This window comes from Pollicipes pollicipes, unplaced genomic scaffold (genome assembly GCF_011947565.3).
Source record: "Pollicipes pollicipes isolate AB1234 unplaced genomic scaffold, Ppol_2.1 Scaffold_3447;HRSCAF=4054_pilon_pilon_pilon, whole genome shotgun sequence".
NCBI lineage: Eukaryota > Metazoa > Arthropoda > Thecostraca > Pollicipedomorpha > Pollicipedidae > Pollicipes > Pollicipes pollicipes.
In genome coordinates this window covers 4,050,994-4,070,815 of record NW_023596297.1, presented here as the reverse complement: position 1 = coordinate 4,070,815, position 19,822 = coordinate 4,050,994, and the positions used below count along the sequence as shown (strand labels likewise).

General features: G+C 50.8%; 1 protein-coding gene across 1 annotated transcript; it reads left to right on the top strand.

Moving 5' to 3' along the window:
- Positions 1-1,997: 1,997 nt before the first annotated feature.
- LOC119091500 (uncharacterized) lies at positions 1,998-11,467 on the top strand. The gene is made up of 5 exons (XM_037214311.1): positions 1,998-2,009; positions 7,584-7,933; positions 8,959-9,325; positions 9,372-9,970; positions 11,449-11,467. The coding sequence occupies exons 1-5, from the start codon at positions 1,998-2,000 to the stop codon at positions 11,465-11,467; spliced, it is 1,347 nt and encodes a 448-aa protein (XP_037070206.1).
- Positions 11,468-19,822: the final 8,355 nt, after the last annotated feature.

Below are 19,822 nucleotides of genomic sequence, written 5' to 3'. Positions count from 1 at the left end.
AATGTAGCGTTTTCTATGGCCAATTCCCAAATCATATGACGTGATCGCGGCGTGCCGCAGCAGAATCCTGACCGTCACCACGGCCATCATAATGATGATGGTCATCATTATACATTTATAAAGAATCATTCTCCCCTCCCTCTCTCTCTCCCTCTCTCTCCCTCTCACTCTCTTCCCCTCTCTCCCCCCTCTCTCTTCTCTCTGTCTCTCCTCTCTCTCTCTCTCCCTCCTCTCTCTCTCTCTCTCTCTCCTCTCTCTCTCTCTCTCTCTCTCCTCCCTCTCTCTCTCTCTCTCGCTCCTCTCCTCTCTCCTCTCTCTCTCTCTCTCTCCCTCTCTCATCCTCCTCCTCTCCCTCCTCCTCCCCTCTCCTCCCCTCTCCTCCTCTCTCTCCTCTCTCTCTCTCTCTCTCTCCTCTCTCTCTCTCTCTCTCTCTCTCTTTCTCCGCATGGTTGAACGATAAAACGAAGATGCAACCGTGAAGAAACGCAACAATAACGTAAAAAAGCGCAAAAGGCAACACTATCCGCTTTGCCACCTTTCAAGTCGAACCTTAACGCGCCACCACCCGGGAGGCCACCATGGCTGGCGGCAGCGCCGGGATGATGTCCCATCATCAGTCCGATATGATGGATGTGGATGATGTCCCACCATCTCCACGATATGGACGCCCCCTGCACGACATCAACAGTCAAAGAGAGGACAACTCCAAAGAGCCGGCCAGCTCAACCGGACACGCCAGGCCCGGAATAAATATTCTTCTTTCATCTTGACAATCTTTACCTTCATATTAACCATCTAGCCGCGCCGTGAGATGCTGGTAGTTACCATCGGCGCATTTTGGTCCTGGGAGAAGTGCATACCCAGTTAGTCTAAAAGTGCAATAACATCCTGTTTTGTCTGTATTGATAGAAGATTTGCCATCATTTAACGTCGCAAACTCCTTATTCAAGCCCGTGGTTACCCTCTCATCTACCCTAACCATCTCATGCCTGCCCATGGATGTGGCCCTCTGGCCGCTATCTCAGCGCAGTGCAAAGGTTTTTTCGCGGCCTGGGTCATCTCGTGGGTGCGGGCCCGGTATCGCATTTCATTAGTCTTGGAGTCGCTGTGCTTGCAGGGCACAAGTGAGCCTGATCTTCGTTATTTTCAAGTCAAAAAAATGGAGCCGAAGTGGCATTGTCCACCTTGCGGTCCTCTCCTTCTCCAGCATCATGGGCTCAAGAAGCATCTGTAGGCACTGCCTGAGCTTCCGCGCCGAAGGACAGCAATTTGGCAAACTTGCGGCATGAAGCCACGGTCAAGCTGGTGACCCTGCCTGCCAATAGCGGCTAACGTTCCTGGGGCGGCAGTCGTGGGCCCGATCGTGGTCCTGCGGACAATCTCGCAAATAGTGGGCCGAAACACCGCAAGACAAAACAGATGTTGTTCTTTCCTCATAATCCTGTTTCACACCTGTCCATGGCGATGACCGAATCAACAAGATGGATTCTTGGAGTCAGTAAATGTTCGAGTGATCGCCGGCTGACGCCGCTGGAGTCCGATGAACGTCTGCGCGCCTGGAGGAGACAGCATCCTCAGGGCTGCGGCGTGACGGCGTTGAGGCCGTCCGTTGAGACCGTGCTGGACGACGCTGAAACGAGTTGATGGATGGCTTGAGCGGCGAGAGGGCCGACATGACTCCCGCGCATACGCATGCTGCTCTCATGGATGCTCAGATTTTTTTGTTCCTGCAGAGACGGCAAGAATTCATGTCATGATTATCCGTGCACATCTTGTGTGTATGCATTTTGCGCACCTCTAACGCTGCAAGTAGTTCCCTGCTCGCAGTGGCGGGTTGTCCACGGCAACGCCAAAACCAATGTCCAGGAGGCAACGCCAAAAGATCATGTCCAGGAGGTAATGCCAAAAGACCAATGCCCAGGAGGCAACGCCAAAAGACCAATGTCCAGGAGTATCGCAAAAGACCCACACATGGCCTTCAAACTTTACTGCCACGCATGGAGCTGAAGGTTAGATTTGTCTACAGATATCAGAAGCGATCCTATCTTCAGTTGTAGCGGCAGGCGGGAACTCAATAACAAATACTGATACAACTCTTCCTGCTATCCCCTATGATAACATAGTTATTTTAATGATAACGTTCTATTTGGAGGATATCCTGAAACTGCCTCAGCAGCTCAAGATATCCTCCAAATGTTACACACACACACACACACACCACACACACACACACACACACCACACACACACAACACACACACACACACAACACACACACACACACACACACACAAACACACACACCACACACACACACACACCCACAACACACACACACACAACACACACACACCCCCACCCACACACACACACACACACATATATATATATAATCTTATATATATAATATATATATATATATATTATATATATAATATCTCTCTCTCTCTCTCTCTCTCTCTCTCTCTCTCTCTCTCTCTCTCTATATATATATATATAATATATATATATATATATATATATAGTATATAGATAGATAGATAGATAGATAGATAGATAGATAAATAGATAGATAAATAGATAGATAGATAGATAGATAATAAATAGATAGATAGATAGATAGATAGATAGATAGATAGATAGATAGATAGATAGATAGATAGATAGATAGATAGATAGATAGATAGATAGATAGATAGATAGATATAGATATAGATATAGATATAGATAGATATATATATATATATATATATATATATATATATAAGTATCCTGCTTCCGATAGCAGCGCCATGGCTTAAATCAACACATGGCACATAAATGAGACATGCTGATTGAATAATGCTTTCTATTTCGCACACAGCATCCACTGACCAGACGTTTTCCTCCAAATTTGGAAGTTCTGAGACTTTGCAGCCATCTCTTTATTTTTCCAATAACACCAATAAACAAAACATTCTCTTTCAAAACCAATGTCTTGAGTCTTTAGAGCTGCCAAGGAGTCTGCGTGTTCTAAATTGCATTGCTTGCTCTTACATCCATACCTATGACGTTCACTCATGCATGGTTTGAGCCTGCGGCCGGCTCTCAAGAACTATTAACGAGAACACGGGAAGTGTGAAAACAGGGGGAAATCACAAAAGTGGCGCAAATCCGGTCATGAAAGCATGTCAAACACGGTCTGACTACATGGCCGCCGTAATTAATAGGAGCATTCCACTTTGGACCGTGAGATCCCGGACTTTGTGCCCGGGTGCAATCTATGGCAGAGATCTCTGGCTAAAAGTCTGGCTAAAGAGAAAAAAAGAATAAAAGTCTGACTAAACGTAATTTGGACGTTGCATAGCATGCCATTATAGGTGTACCATCGTACTTAAGAAGTAATCTGAAAGTTCTCAACTTTCGATGTCTCCGCTCGCTTCGCGGTTTCGTTAAGTCCGTTGCCTTACAAATGAGTCATTTACTTGGTCTACTGTGTGAGTATATGCAACCTGCCACAACCCTATCGCCCGTTGTTCGTTAAATATGGGAGAATAGATAATTAATTAGCCGATAAGCTGAATTGCATGCATTAAGGTTTTCCGGTTCATATGTTTATAGCACGAATTTTTGAAATTACCTGAACTTACTAAAATCAGGATTGAGCATGGAAGTGGGCTTTGCGAATTCATTTTGCCACGTAACTCCAGATATTTTACGTCATGTTTTTTCAGAAACAATTAGAGTGCAGGCCCATCAAGCTAACACATAGCCACGAAAATAACATGAGGCCAACTAAATTGCTTCTGACGTTTCTTCAGTGCATCGTCTGTTTGTTTTGTTAGCTTTGTTCAGCTTGGTCCTCGCTAGAAAAGGTGATCGTCGGTAAAAACAGTTTACGTAGATTTCCAGTAGACCTTAGTTAATGCTTGTCTTGTGACGATGGCGTATTGCGACTTAGAGGGAACGGTATGACAGTACCAATGCGAGGTTATGCAGCCCTTTTATTTTCGCGCTCGCGACGCTAGGGATGTCACAGGCAGCAGCAGCAGAGATCCGATTCTGAGTGCTCTCTTTATTCACCGTTCATTTGAGAGATGAGCGCTATTCGGCGCTCGGCACTGCCCAGACTTGAAGTGAGCGCCATAAAACGAGGACACTTCTGAAGAAATTGCTAACGACGTCACAGGTCGCGAAGGCCTGGCAACCATGTCAAGCTAATGAGGTAATTTTTTGTGCCACCCGTATCATTTGTGAAACCGTCCGTGGTGATTTGTGCTCACAATGCCTGTTACAGCCCTTGAAAACGGCAAGAAGAACCCCAGGGCTGCAAAAGAGTTGCATAATTACCTTCCTTACGTTATCACGCTTGTTAGACTGGTAATCAATGTGTGTGATTGAGCAGGAAGAATGTCCTCAAATTATATATTTAATATTCGTCATGGCTATGTGCCGGGGAGGTGCATGAAAAGCATATTACTCCGCCTTATCCAAACTGCTGATAATGATGATCGCAAGGCTGTCTCAGATTCTGTTGAACTGTTCGGCCGTCGTGGCACTAACAAAGCTTGGCTTCTTGTTTATTTATATGTAGCGACTTTGCAACGAAAGTTCTCGAAGCATTATAGCACCAAAGCTGAGGTACGTATCATGACCGTGACTGCTAAATGTGCACGGGCCCACCTATTGCCATGGGGCTAGTGACACAGCACGACCATTCCTGTTCGGGCACCGCCCGACTAGGCTCTGGCAAAAAACGTCACGACCCTTGACTGGCAACAAAGAGAGCCGCCGACCCCCGGCTGGTGCCGCGGCTCAACCCGTCATTACTTCCCCATAAATGAAACAGTTAGTTCAGAAGCAGGTCAAAGCAAAGCTCCACGGCGATTGTGCAACTGGTTGCATGCATACCATGCCTCCAGCTGCCTCCGTGCATTTGCGTACACGAAGAGGCTGGATCCCAGCCCTGTGCCACTGTATGGAAGCGCTGGGCCCTAAACAGTTAAGCAGTGCTAGGTATATTCTTAGGCAGAGCTGATTTCACCATTTTTCTTTGTTGCATCTTCCTTTGTGATATTGCCGTTTTATCCATGACGCTTCAATGCAGTCAATTATATCGATCTTTTCCCATTTACCCGCTATACAAATGAGGCCCCAACCAACACTGCTAAGTCCACCATTCATTCCCAATGCTCACAACTTTCATATGGATTTCATACTGATGAATGTATATAGTCATGCTTTCATACTGACGTCATTGAACTCGCACTCCTTGCATGGTCCTCATTTTAGCTTTCCGTCCTTTTCTTCTTATGACATCGGTTCTGTCTGAACATGAACACACTGTTCTCAACTACCTGGCGAATACAGTCTCGCCAGATAACTTGAATGATGTGCTATGCCCGGGGCGGGGCGCCGCAGCCGCGGCGCGCGCTGGGCTCCGGTCAGCCCTTGCCGTTGGCTGCCCTCAGCTGGCTGTCAGCTGCCCTCGGCTGCCGGACTGTTGCGTTGGGCCCCGGTCAGCTGCCCTCGGCTGCCGGACCGTTGTAAGTGATCCTGTCGTGCGCGGTCGAGCTGTCAGCCGCAATAACGGCTCGGTGCTGCGCGCCGAAAATAGCCCGCGGCGTCGGCCGGAGCCTGTCGGTCGGCGTGCGCTGTCGAGTGTCGGCCTTTCCGGACCTACCGTGTCTGTCCCGAGGTCGTCGGGCCGCCGCGACCGGCTGACCCAAGATCCGTTACATCACTCATTGGTGTAGCCAAGCGGCCTGGACTGTGGCTTACAGACTCTCCCGCCAAAGTTGGGAGAAACCTGATTTTGCCAAATCAAGTGCTCGTGGTGAGGCAATGTATCGAGTATGTACTGTATTTTTTCTGTTCAGTTGCCAGCACAAAGTTAGGGTAGATAAGGTAAAACTAAGTGCTATGTAACCCATATCCGCGCTCTAAATATATCCGCCAGTAAACAGCGAAATACACTCCTCCCTCAGTGAAGGCGCTGCATTTCCGGCAGCTCACGCCCAACAAGGCATTTGACCCTGTTTCAGAGAGTGCGAAGGGCATATATCTGTGCCGAGGCACTTGGTCGTAAACAAAATTATTAAGCCGGAAAATAGCACACAGCTTTTTTAAATGTGAGCATCTGCGTCTCAGCATACGCTCGGCTGGGGTTGATTTAGCTCCCACGACGGCTTTTACAGAATAATTTCTGAGCGGCGCAGCGTAGCGGCGCCCAAAACTTCACCAAAAACCAATAGCTGCAGCTGATGCTGTTCCAGACCAGTAATTATAGGCAATTGGCTAGCGCATCTTTTGGTATAAAAATATTCGTACCTTGTAAGGTCGCTGACCCATGGCATGTCAAAGTCAGATCATGGCTGTCAGCGAAGGATATTTCTAGGAAATCGTTTGATGCGACAACGGAGTGTTAGACGAAGCCAGGCATCTCTATGAAGTGAGGCAATACAGCAATTAAATTTAGGATTCAAATAAATTGCATTGCCCTAATGCCAGGTATGAAGGACGAACTAAGGTCAAAATCAACCCGCTTTTTAATCCGGGATTTTGCTGTATGGGACAGTTACTGATGTTAATTTCGAATTCGTTATTAGCAAAGACCGTGACGGGATCTTCCATGGACTTCCATAAAAGCCAAAGTAGGTCACTGACCTTATATTGCCCGGGCCACATTTTTTCTAGGAACATACCGCCTAGCCTTATCCTTGACGTTTATTAGAATGCAAAAACCAAAACAAGCTCGTACGATTTTAGTCACCGTGACCTTCTAAAGGTCAAAGACGTCAATGAACTTAGATGAATACCAATAACCTCCTGCTTAGAATGGGTATTTAGGTCCAAGGCAGTTGCATACGGAGGTCTGAAGGCATTTTGGACACGAATCTGGAGGTTAAACCCGGTTTTACCTTATTTTACCTGAAAGCCATTACGTAGGAATATCAATTTCTGACGCAAATGACTTAACATGCAGCCCCAATCAATCCTGCGATTTCGGAGTTCTAATTTTTCTGACTTTTTGAGATCTTAGAGAGTCAAACTGATCCCCACCCTAGCGAAATGTATTCAACCAGCTGCCCGTGCGCGTGTTAATTAATGCCTTCCTTGAAACGAAGGAACACCATTTCTCAACACTACTCTAAATAGGCCCTGTTCAGCAGTAGCCCTCGTGAGAAAGCAATGCGACATAAGTATAACCCCCCAACCACGAGTGTTCTTGTTCCACGACGAGTCGTTTGCCTGCTGGCTGTCGGCCCGCGCCGGTTTTCTGCTGGTCCGGAGACCCCGACTGGCCCTGCCGGTACCACTCATCTCCGCGGGATCACCAGTCAGCTGGGTGTTACACGAGCCCGGCCGATCGGAATATTTTGGCGTCTTTATTCCCATCCAGCTATAGACGGTAAGGCAGCATAATATCTTCGAGTGATAGTGATTCTGACATTTTGAACGGGTTGATTACACTCAGCGTACTTGTCCTGGGACTTCACCGATAGATTTCCTGCCCTGGTTTTCCGAGCTTACCGCAGTACGCCCTCTCTGTTAGATATGGACGGGTCTCTGACCTGACCCGGCCTGACCTGACTGATCCACAGGTAGCCTGGCAGCCGACATTATCGGAAAGTGCGATCGGCCCTCCTGCCAACCCTTCCAGCGATAACGACAACAACAACGGCAACGGCAACAGCAACGGCAACAACAACGGCAACGACACCGGCCGCCGCCTTTCCTCCGTCTCTTCACTCAGCGACTCCGAGCCCTCCGAGCCCTCCGAGTCGGAGTCTGAGCCGGAGTCGGTGGGGCCCGACCTGGTGGTGCAGGCACACCGGCTGGTCCTCGCGATGGCTAGCCCAGTCTTTCAGAAGACGCTATACACCGGAGACTTCAGCGGTCAGCCCGTGATCATCCGCAAGTGGAACCCCGGCACGTTCAAACTCATGATCGAGTGAGTTTTTCAACTGCTCATCCCAGCAGTTGCCTGAATCTTTAACGTTTTGCATGATTTGCGTGTGTCGTACGAAGGGGGGGGGGGGGAGGGGTGAGGGCTTCAGTGGTGTTGAGATGGTGAGTAGTGGAGGAAGGATTGTTAAATATTCTTGGGTGGGGAGAGATGGAATTGTTCACGCTTGCAGCCAATCCGCTCAGATGATGTCCGCCTCTTGCGAACTTGCCAACCAAATAGTAGCGATTTTGTCGTAGATTATTTTGTCTCTTTTCTGGATAAGAAATGCAAACGTTAGATTAACATTTTATGTCCGGGTGAGCTGTGAGAATTGCGATTAGTCTTCTTTAACGCTTTAGAGAAGCAACAAGCTGGTTTATTTGCTTCATGGACATTTATTCCTTGTAGAGGAGGTTTATTCCTTGTATTCCTTGTATTATTCCTTGTAGAGGAGGAGATGCAGTCAGAATGCCGCTTTCCTTTTCTATCTTGCTGTCAAGCACAGATCGTTTTCATTCTTGTAAACCACAAAGACTTCGAAAGCAGTACGTGTTATCATGTTTTATCATCACGGACGAAAATAGTACATCTTCATATGAGTATACCAATAACAGCTGGGGTGTTTTCCGATGCCTTCGTGATTACAGAGCTAGCAACAGAGGCTATGTGCGTTCTCCGATCACATTTCGTGACGTTTCGCCCAAATACTTCGCACTGGAACGATCGGGATTCTCGCTGATTGACGAGCAGATAAGAGAGGCGATACGAACCGAACGCTCTTCAACAACATCGTTGTATTTTTTTCAACTTGTTAATCTTCTCGGTCATAGCTGAGAGGGAGACAAACTATCATAAAAGTCCCATTGAATTTGATAAAACTAAACACATTCTAGTCAATGCAACGACACATATTTCAGCAGAGTCACGGGTGGGTAAGCTGACGTTCTAACTCACAGTTGTACCTGCCGTGATCAAATCCCTTTTCAAGGTCAATAAATCACGTCAACGTTGGCCGCTGTCCGCTTCAGGTTCATCTACACCGGCGAGTGCATCATCGCATCGGTGGAACGGGCCCGCGACATCTTCCACATCGCGCAGGCGTTCCAGTGCAGCGAGCTGGTGCGCTACATCTCCCAGTTCGTCACCAGCGCCGTGGAAAGCTACCGCTTCACGCCGCTCACCTGCGCCAACCTCTTCTTCTTCCTCGACTTCTGTCGCGAGGTGCAGAACCAGCCGCTGACGCAGCTCTGCTGGAGCTATGTGGACCAGTACGCGGCGCGCATCATCACCACCGCCGACTTCAGCAGCCTCTCCAAGGACATGGTGGCTACCATCTTGGACCGGGAGACGTTCGACGCCGGCGACGAGCTGGTGGTGTTTCCTGGCGGTGAAGCGGTGGGGAGAGAGCACCAGCTGCGGCCGGCGCGTGGCGATCCGTCAGTACTGCGCCCACACCGTCGCCGACCTGCTGCCCTTCGTCAAAATGGATCGCATCGACGAGAGCGACTTCATCAAGACGGTGCTGCCCTCCGGCCTGGTGGGGCCGCAGGAGCTGGTCAGCTTCTTCATGACGCGCGGCATCGAGATTCCGCGCAACATCGACCTGCACGACAACCAGTCGGCGTGCCGCACGCTCATGGAGCCGGGCCGGCGGCGCGTGCTGCCCTACGGCCGTTGCCTGCGCTACCGAGCCGGGTACAAGCTTTGTCGCGACGACATGGACAGCGTGCACGAGCTGCGCTTCCGTGCCGACGCCGACCTGCAGCTGGTGGGCGTGCATCTGGGCTACATCTTCAGTCAGCTGGAGTTGGGGCTGACCGTGCGCGTGCAAGGCCCGTTCGAGCGCGTACAGTGGACGGACATGTTCTCGCAGTACCACCGCGTCAGCGGCGACGGCGTGGGCGCGCAGCCGGCCGACATGCGCGTGCTGTTTCACCAGCCGGTGGCGATCGAGGGCGGCTGCTGCTACAAGGTGGCCGTCACGGTAGACCGCTGGAAGTACACGGCCGGCGACTTCAACATCTGGGGCGGCCAGAGCGGGCCGAGCCGCGCGCGCAGCGACGACGGCCTGCTGCGCTTCTACTTCCTGTCGGCGGCCATCGAGAAGGGCCGCGACATCTGCTTCGCGGACATGGAGCAGTGCCACGGGCTGGTCACCGAGCTGCTTTACACCACGCCCTGAGCTGCCGCGGCCAGGCCGACGACGGGGGCGAGACTGACCGCGCCGTGTTATGTCAGGAGACGTTGCAAGTCAACTGCATCATGCTCCAAGCCATCTCACGTTTACGCCCGCGCTTGCAACGGCAGGCGACACAACACACCGGACTGAGACTGTGCACGGTGCAGCGCGCGCTCTGAAGACTGCGTGACGCGACGCAACCACATCTTCCGTGAGATTTCCGCGGCGGCGTGCTGAATGCTCCGCTGAATGCTTTGGTGTCGGACAAACGTCCCGCGAGGCACGGCGCATGTGCCCTATCCTCCACACGCGACACAACCCACCGGCTGAGACACCTGTTCCGGGGTCATTTATACGCATCCTGGCTTTCAGTGCTCTGAGGACGGAGCAGCTCACGCGATACCACCCCGAGGAAATCAACCGAAGACCTTCGAAAAACTGCCCCAAGAAACTTTAACCTTATGTTAACACAAGGTTCTATGCGACACAACACGCGGCTAAATGGCTTGGGTAACGTAACGCATGTGCTCTGTGCGACATGATGCGCCAAACAAATATTCACTCAACCAGCCCACTGTGCGAGTGGGTGATGCGTCACAACATGGTGCTGAATGTCCTTACATTGCACTGCTGGATGTTTCTGCATCACAGCACAGTGTTGAATGTTCTTATACCACAACACAATGCCGGATGTTCTTGCATCACAACACGGTGCTGAAGGTTCTTGCATCACATCGCAGTGCTAAATGTTCTTATACCACAACACAATGCCGAATGTTCTTGCATCACAACACGGTGCTGAATGTTCTTGCATCACAACAGAGTGCTGAATGATGTTGTATCACTACACGGTGCTGAGCGTTCTTGCATCACAATACAGTGCCGAATGTTCTTGCATCACAACACAGTGTTGAATGTTCTTGCATCACAACACAGTGCTGAATGTTCTTGCATCACAACACAGTGCTGAATGTTCTTGCATCACAACACATCGCTGAATGTTCTTGCATCGTAGCACACCTGTCAAATCACACCGTCCAAATGCTTGCGTGACACAACACGCGACAAACAGCTCTGCGGGACACGGCCAAGTGCTTTGTGACACAGCTTATCAGCAGATAACTCTGGAGGGCACGAACACACCTGTTGTAGACTGTACGGCGTGCTCGGCGTGCGCGGCGTGCATGGAGGACACAAACATACCTGTTGAGGACTTACGGCGCACGCGTGCACATAGCCGCGGCCACGTCCGTTTTATGGGCGTGGCCGTGGCATTGTGACAACACGTCAACTCAGAGCCCCATGTCTCTCAATGTGTATCGCTGTCAGTCTGCCGCAGTGTCGGCCTCTCGGTCTAGGAGACACCGCCAGCCTCGGCTCTGTCTCTCTGTTGTCTCAGCATCTGTCTCTCGGTCTGGGAGACACCGCCAGTCTCGGCTCTGTCTCTCCGTTATCTCAGCATCTGTCTCTCTGTCTGGGAAACACCGTCAGTCTCGGCTCCGTCTCTCTGTTGTCTCAGCATCTGTCTCCTGGTCTGGGAGACACCGCCAGTCTCGGCTCTGTCTCTCCGTTATCTCAGCATCTGTCTCTCTGTCTGGGAAACACCGTCAGTCTCGGCTCTGTCTCTCTGATATCTCAGCATCTGTCTCTCTGTCTGGGAAACACCGTCAGTCTCGGCTCTGTCTCTCTGATATCTCAGCATCTGTCTCTCTGTCTGGGATACACCGTCAGTCTCGGCTCTGTCTCTCTGATATCTCAGCATCTGTCTCTCGGTGTGGGAGACACCGTCAGTCTCGGCTCTGTCTCCCTGATATCTCAGCATCTGTCTCTCGGTGTGGGAGACAACCGCCAGTCTCGGCTCCGTCTCTCTGTTGTCTCAGCATCTGTCTCTCGGTGTGGGAGACACCGCCAGTCTCGGCTCCGTCTCTCCGTTATCTCAGCATCTGTCTCTCGGTGTGGGAGACACCGTCAGTCTCGACGCGTCAGGGGCTCGAGATGCGGCCTGATCGAACTCGTTTGCGCGGCGGTGTGTGCCGCGGTGCTTGCTGTGACGTTCGTCCGACCTGCATGGCCGTGTAATCCTCGCAACAGACTGGGCCTCCCGCCGCCTGGCCGGCTTCGGACAAAGCCCGCCTGAATAGAGGAATGTGCATCGGCTTCCCGCAAGTGATAATTGTGTGTTTGTGCTGTTTTATTGCTGTTGGAATAATGCCACTGAATACCGGGTTTGTCAGAATATATCAAGAATGTAATCACACCATAAAATGCAATAAGTATTACGCCTTCGGTTCCAAATCATGTCCCGAAATGAAGCACTGCGCAAAATGCGGCTGGGTAGCTTACAACCGGTGCGAGTGAAACAATATCCATTTTCCGGAGGACTGCAGCGGATCCAAGCTAGAAACATAAAAGGTAATCTAAAGACGTTTCCTGATATTTCACGCTTGCAGCTTCCCTTCAGACTTGTTTTGTGCATAATTTATATATGCACAAAACATGAGTTGAGGTTCTGTATGCATATATATATATATATATATATATATATATATATATATATATATATACATATACCTGGACAGTCATTATTTAGGACGCTGCTCAGGCCTCGTGTAGAGGCGTCGCTGTTACGCTGTGCCGGCCGCCGGCGATGTCAGCCTGCGGATCCGGCGACACCAACCCGACTCGTCCGTCAGCGTTCGGCGCGTGTCCCGATCAGCGACGCTGCCAAGTTGGCAGCGGCGCCCCCTGCCCGGTGACCGACCCCTGACCGGTGCCGGGTGACAGCGGCCGGCCGGCCGGACATGGCCCGCGCCGCCGGCCGTCAGCCGGGGATGGCCGCGCTCACAGGCCGCGTCGGGTCGGCGGCATAACGCCCGACCAGGGACGGGACGACGTCAGGCCTGGTGCTCAGAGAGGAAGACAGCGATGAGAACAATGACATGAGGTCCCCCGAATGGTCGCCAAGTCAGATTCAAGGACCGGGCGATACGGACACTGCTCATAGCACTGCAATGCCAGTTTGTGTGTACCTCTAGCTTGGCTACTCGTGCTGGCGTCAGATACCATTAGCACATAGATGGTGTTCTCGTTTATTTTGTTACTTGGCAGGCGCAGTTATGACGTCGATAATCGCAGAGGGTTTAAGAGAAGGAAAGTCACCTTTGGTGCAACACGCGCCTTGCAACGTCGTAATCGTTGACGAAACTTTTGAATCAGCACGCCACTGCAAATACCCTTGACCGTGCGCCACGCTAGCTTTAGCTAGTGTGATCACCCTCAGCGGCCATCTTAATAAAACTCCCCACCTCCTCATAAGGAGCGTCACACGGTGAACCTGTCCGTGACCGGCTCGATCGATCGGCGGCGAGTGCGCAGTCCCTGACAGCCCTCCAAGGCCGGAAGCCCCTGAAGTGGCCATCGGGCTTCCCTGGTGTGCCGAGGCCGGCCAGCGCCGCAGACCGACGCCGGCCGGTCGTCCGGGGCGGAGGCGCAGCGAGGGCGGCGAGCGGTGCGCGGCGGCCCACGCTCCTCCCCGTGCAGGTTAGCCGCTGGTGGCAGGGGTCCGCCGCGGAGCTGGCGGGATCAAAGCTGGTCACGTTCACCTCAGGAGACTTTTAGGCGTGGGGCGCTGCGACGGACTTCAGAGACTGTGGGCTGCGCAGCATTGGTAATGCAGAGATCTGACCGCAGTGCTGCGAGCAGACTCTCAGCTTCGCATGCCCCCAAATAGCAAACTTTCAGCTCTGGATGCCTCCAAGGTAGCAGAATCGGTTCTGAAAGCCTCCCAGATAACAGGCTTTTAGCACTGAATGCTTCCCAAGTAGCAGACTCCCAGCATTAAATGCCTCCCAAAAAGTAGACTCTCAGCACTGAATGCCTTCCAAATAATGGACTCTCAGATCTGGATGCCTTCCAAATAGCAGACTTTCTGGATACCCCCCCCCCCCCTCAAATAGCAGACCCTCAACTCTGAACACGTCCTAAATGGCAGACTCTCAGAACTAGATGCCTCCCAGATAGCAAATTCCTAGCCCTGAGTGTCTCCCAAATGGCGAGCAATTTCTCCTCCCTGTGCACCCTTGCACCTGCCGACTGCCTCTCGATTCTGCGTGCATATCCGTCGGTTCTGACTGTACAGGTCACTTGTGTAGCGATTGGCTCTACCCCAGATTTGTACGCAGATGGTACCGGCCGAGGGTCTCCGGGCTCCAAACTCATCGGAGCTTATATCTGGTGACTTTGTGCCGTCTCATCAGTGGTTGCCTCTTAAATAATCCATATACGCCTACCCTGTAGCAGCCAACGTGATAACAAGCTCATGGCCCGAATCGATTTTTGGTTTTGCGGGCGATCAACAAAAGCAGGCAAAGCTAACGACGCGTCCGTTCGCGTATAGCCGGTATCGGCGTGGCACTGGAACACGTTTCCATATATTCAGCGCACCATACCAGGCTGATGCCTCTGAGCGTGGAAATATGATCATTGCGACTGAAGCCATTCCGCACCAACCTTATGGCTGACGGAGACGTGTCTCAAGGCTGCCGGAACCAGGCTCGCCTTGCGCGGAAGATGTGCGCAGCGTGCCCGGTGCAATTTGTAGACGTGAGCGCTGTGTGTAGCCCGCGGCAGCTGTGCAACGTTCGTTAAGCCATCCCCGTAGGCAGCTTGCGCCGGCTGCAGCATCCCTGACTAGTAATGACAAGATTGGCCGGTGTCCGAACGCCGGCAGCCTGCGGCGCCATGGGGGACCCGGAGCTAGGCGGAGGAGTCGGGCGAGACTCGACCGCAGACCCCCGAGGACGGCCTCGACCCCGTCATCGACCACGAGCTCTCCTCTGAGGAGAAACGCCTTCCTGCTGTTCGCCGAACGTGGAGATGTCGCCTCCGTCGCCCAGTGAGTGGCCTGCCACCCTACCGGTCACAACCGGTAGTGCCGACCGGCGGTCGAGGTCGCCGCCACGGCCCTGGTCGTTTCTCACCTCCTGAAACTCACCTCCTCACCTCCGATTAGTGCCCTGCATGACCGAGAAGTTTGGACGCGTGAATGGGTAACGCTGTTTTCAGGGCCATAATAGAGATAAACGATGTTGGTGTCATCTGCTGAAGGTTCAACGCATTGGACCTGTAAGGCACGGTCGGTTTTGTTCTATAATGGGAGCATGACTACTTGTACGCGGTTCTGTTTTTCCTTGAACGCTAGTGGTGAAGATCAATAGTTGTAATCACAAGACATTTGCCCGTGGTGTGGAGGGGCTGAGCTGCCATGACACTGCTCATATTGGCATGTGAGACAATATCGAAACCAAATGCGGGGATCTTGTACGAAACACTGCAATCTTCGCATCCGATGGCGGTACAATAAGTCAGAGCCTGGCATTTGGCTTTTATGACAGCCACAAGCAAATACAGACAAATACAACACTGTCTTTCTTATGGTTATATAGGTACGGCCATACCCAAAAGTAGGCGGTAGCGGATCTGACGGAATACATGACAAGAAAATAGAGAGAGGAAACCATGTATAGTCATTTCGGCGAACGCGATAGACCTTTATTAGATCATTATTACCGTTGCCAAGAGGGCGTTAGCGTAAGAACTAACCTACTACCTCAAAACCAATCAGCAGGAAAGAATGATCTGCGGTGTCTGACCGACCGTTACCGGGCACTCCCTCAGTGATCTGGAGAGGACCAAGCTGAACAACAAGATCAACATCAACTGCACTGACCCCTGGGTCGCACGGCGCTCGTCATTGCCATCGACAATGAAAACCAGGTCAGGCATTGGAAGCCGTGGTGTCACGACTGCTTCAGTTACACGAACCCGGGTGGCCGGGTGAAGAGGCCTTCGCTCGAGAGATGAGGGGGGGGGGGGCCTTTGGCGCTCTAGACATGAAAAAGTAAGGAAGCTGAATACACCAAATTCCCACAAGATGTATTGGCCAGACGTGAAACTCAGGTGTGTGGAAATCTGTTGCTCTTGGTCATGATCTTTGAGTCCAAAGTAGTCCAAACATGGTAAAATTCCAGGTGGTCTTAAAAGTACATCCAGAACCTAAATGTCTGTTTAAGCAAAGGTCAATTTAGTGCTCATTTAGGGTAAGTACCTTGTTTAACCTTTGGAAGGTCACCCGTTGTCTAAAAATTATGTTAAGACCGCTTTGATTTTTGCAGTGGAAAGAAGCGTCAAAGATGACGCTAGACAGTAGATTAACAAAATTGAACTGGATCATGTTATGTCAGTGACCTACTCTGACGTGAAAGAAGTCCATTGAAAATATCATCATACGGTTCCGGTTATCAACAAATTCGAAACGAGCACACAATTTCCCCCTAGAGCAAGATTTAGAGCATAAACGGGTTGGTGTCGGCCTCGGGTCTGACCATACCTGACCTAGGTCATGGAATTTGTTCATTTCAGGTTGTTGTGTTTCCTAAAAGCTATCTCAGAAATGCATGGCTTTGTCTAACACTTCTTTGTTGTATCAGATTGAGCGATTGCCTAAAACTTGTCTTCACTGAACCAATGGCCTGACTCTGGCCAGCCATAGGTCAGCGACCTTACAAGGTACATCTGATTTTGCATACCAAGCAACCGCATCCGTACAAAGTTTGGCGCGGCCGCGCCGCACCGTTCGGAAACAATTCCGGAAAAAAACCTTCTGGGGAGCAAGTTGCCCCCCCCCCCCCTCCTGAAGCTTGTTTCTAACATGTATTATCAGTTCTCATCGAACTTTCCGCTTAGCAGCGAGCCGATAGGTGCCAGGTCTTGCGATGTTGTTTGTATTGTTTTTCTCGACGCCCTTGTGACTGCTGTTGGTAGCGGATGGTGGACTTTTTCGCCATGCGAGTATAGGCACGTCGTTATCACGCGCCCGGGTAGGGCGAGCGTTTTACAAAATAATTCCCGAACGGCATGGCGGAGCCATGCAAACTTTGCATAGGTGTAGGCGATTAAGGAGCGGATGCTCTTGCTCCGAAGATGTATCTATTAAGGTTGCTGACCTATGGCAGGTCAAAGTCAGACCGTGGTTGTCAGCGAAGGCAACTTCCAGGGAATCGTTCAGTCTGATGCGACAAGGAAGTGTGAGACGAAGCCATACATTACTGAAATAGTTTCTTAAGGAATACAGCAACTAAACTTGCGATTGAAATAAAGCCGATTGGCATAGGGTCAACTATGAACGTCAGACCAAGGACAAACCAACCTGCTTTTCTCCTCAAGAGCCTGTTTTTGGATGTTTTTTGGTGTTCATTCGAACTTATTAGTGACAGAGACCGCAACAGACATCTTCATGGACCTGTTAAAGGTCCAAGTAGGCACTGATCTAAACTAAGATTATTTTATGACATTTTTTCGGAACATAAAGCCTAGCATCATTGACACCGATTAAAATGCAAAAACCAAAACAGTTCCGTAGAATTTTGGTCACTATGATCTTCTTAAAATCAGAAAGTTCATCGACCTTAAATGCACACCACCGATCTTTCGCTTAGAGCAGGGAACCATGTTCAAGGCGTTTTATGAGAAGGTCTAGGAGTACGTTGAACACCAGTATAAAATTTGACCTAGTTTGACCTTATTTGGCCCGAATTTCATCATCCCGCATCCTCCGATTCTTACACAAATGAGTTCTTGTACACACAAACCTATCCTGTGAATATGGTATCTTTATCAATCTTAGCTCTCGAGATCTTGGGAGTCGTATTGACCCCTACCCGAGAGTAGGGTATTCAGCTGGCCACCCGGGCGGTTTTTCTCAATGGGAGAGAACTCTTAACGTGATTACATCGCATAGTGATGCCTGAAGCTGATGATAAACAAAAGTTAGCAACCGTGTCTGCATCATCGGGCTCGTAGCTATCACCATGATAGAGCTCCCATGAGATATGTTTTGCCTTTCACCCAGCGTGAGGTGTTACCTCGACCTCAGATGAGTGCAGATCAGACCAGTGCGCGCCCTTTCGTGACCGATGGGGTCCGACGGTGCTCGCGTGCCCCGTGAAGGGATGCCGGTCGGCCGGCCCCCTGAGCGCCGTAACTGTTCTGCATGACAGCGTACCGACTCATCCGTTTCTGACACGTCAGTTATAGTGCAGCTAAGGGTCGCTCAATAACAAACAGCGATCGAAATAGGGCGATTCAGCCGCCCATCGGATATCACGTTGGCGTCGTCCATAAATTACGTTACGCATGGAGGGAGGGATCAAAGCAACATTTTGATGGAAAGTTACAGAGGCGTAACGTAAAAGGGAGAAGGTCGTTTTGCAGAGCGTAACGTTGAGCTCGGGCGTGGCTGCAAATCATGCTTATCTAAAAAGCAAGATAAATCCTTACACCCAGATCACGGATTTCTCCTTGCAATGTATTTCTCTCATTACAAGGAGCTCGCTGCTTAATCTAGATCAATTACATGCCAAAAGGACGTTACTTTTTTGGGGCCTTTCGCTAAACACAGTGTAACCAGCGGGAGGAGGTTCGTGCAGCGTAACCAGTGCGTGACCAGGGGTGAAAGAGGTGGGAAAAGGTACAGAATGCGTAACATAATTCGTGGATGGTGTGTATGAAGACAGGTCATTTACGGTGAGAAACAAGGGTTTAACCATCGGAATATGCCTAAACGGCCTGTTCCACCTTTCTCCTAGATGCGAGCCGAGGGATTCCTATGATGCTCAATTGTTTATTTTTCACCAAAAAATCGCAGGCTACTGACCATCTACTTTTTCTACCACTTCTCAGACTTACCGCCAGAAACTTGCGCACATTCAGCAGATTACAAACGAGCATATGCTTAAAAATAAAGCGATAAACTAAAAAAACAAAATGGGACATAACAAGAACATAACAACAATGGCAAAATGAAATATGCTTATTTCTAGAGCAGCAGAGTCGTGTGCATTTGTCAAGAGTTGACGGCTTTGTGCTTGTCTGTGTTCAGGAGATGATGGAACTGCTGCTGAACGCCGGGGCAGAACCACGGGTAAGCCACTCCTCAGCCGCGGGCAACTCCGCCTTAAACGGCGGGGTGGAGCCGGGGTAAGCCACTCCTCAGCCGCGGTCACCTCCGCCTTAAACGGCGGGGTGGAGCCGCGGGTAAGCCACTCACCAGCCAGAGACACCTCCACCTCAAACGGCGGGGTGGAGCCGCGGGTAAGCCACTCATCAGCCAGAGACACCTCCACCTCAAACGGGGGGTGGAGGCGTGGGTAGGCCACTCATCAGCCACAGGCAACTCCGCCTTAAGCGGTGGGACGGAGCCGCGGATAAGCCACTTATCAGCAACAGGCACCTTCGCCTCAAACGGTGGGCGGAGCCGCGGATAAGTCACTCACCAGCAACAGACACCTCCGCCTCAAACGGTGGGCGGAGCCGCGGATAAGTCACTCACCAGCAACAGGCACCTCCGCCTCATACTGCTCGGCAACTCATATTGTAGTCCAATGCCATTACGTTGTAGCGCATTCGTCGACACTGCCTCCCACGCAAGTGAGTGTTCACCTGAAGGTGGAAGGTACTTTGCAGCATAGTGATTTCATGGTAGCCCCTTTGGTGATTATTTCTGATGAGGTTGTGATTGTTGAAGTTGGGCCTGCCAAAGACGTTTTCCAGATGCTCGGTTTCTAGAGCAAAGGAAGTGTGATCGTTCAAGAAACCTTTCATCCCCAACCAGCCAAGGGCATGATCAAAATGTCCTTTGTGCGTCGGATGCTTAG

Excerpts from the sequence above, each read along its gene's own strand:
- LOC119091500 (XM_037214311.1), top strand. Across the intron at positions 7,934-8,958 it reads ACGTTCAAACTCATGATCGA|GTTCATCTACACCGGCGAGT; the intron begins GTGAGTTTTTCA and ends TGTCCGCTTCAG. Across the intron at positions 9,326-9,371 it reads TGTTTCCTGGCGGTGAAGCG|TACTGCGCCCACACCGTCGC; the intron begins GTGGGGAGAGAG and ends GCGATCCGTCAG.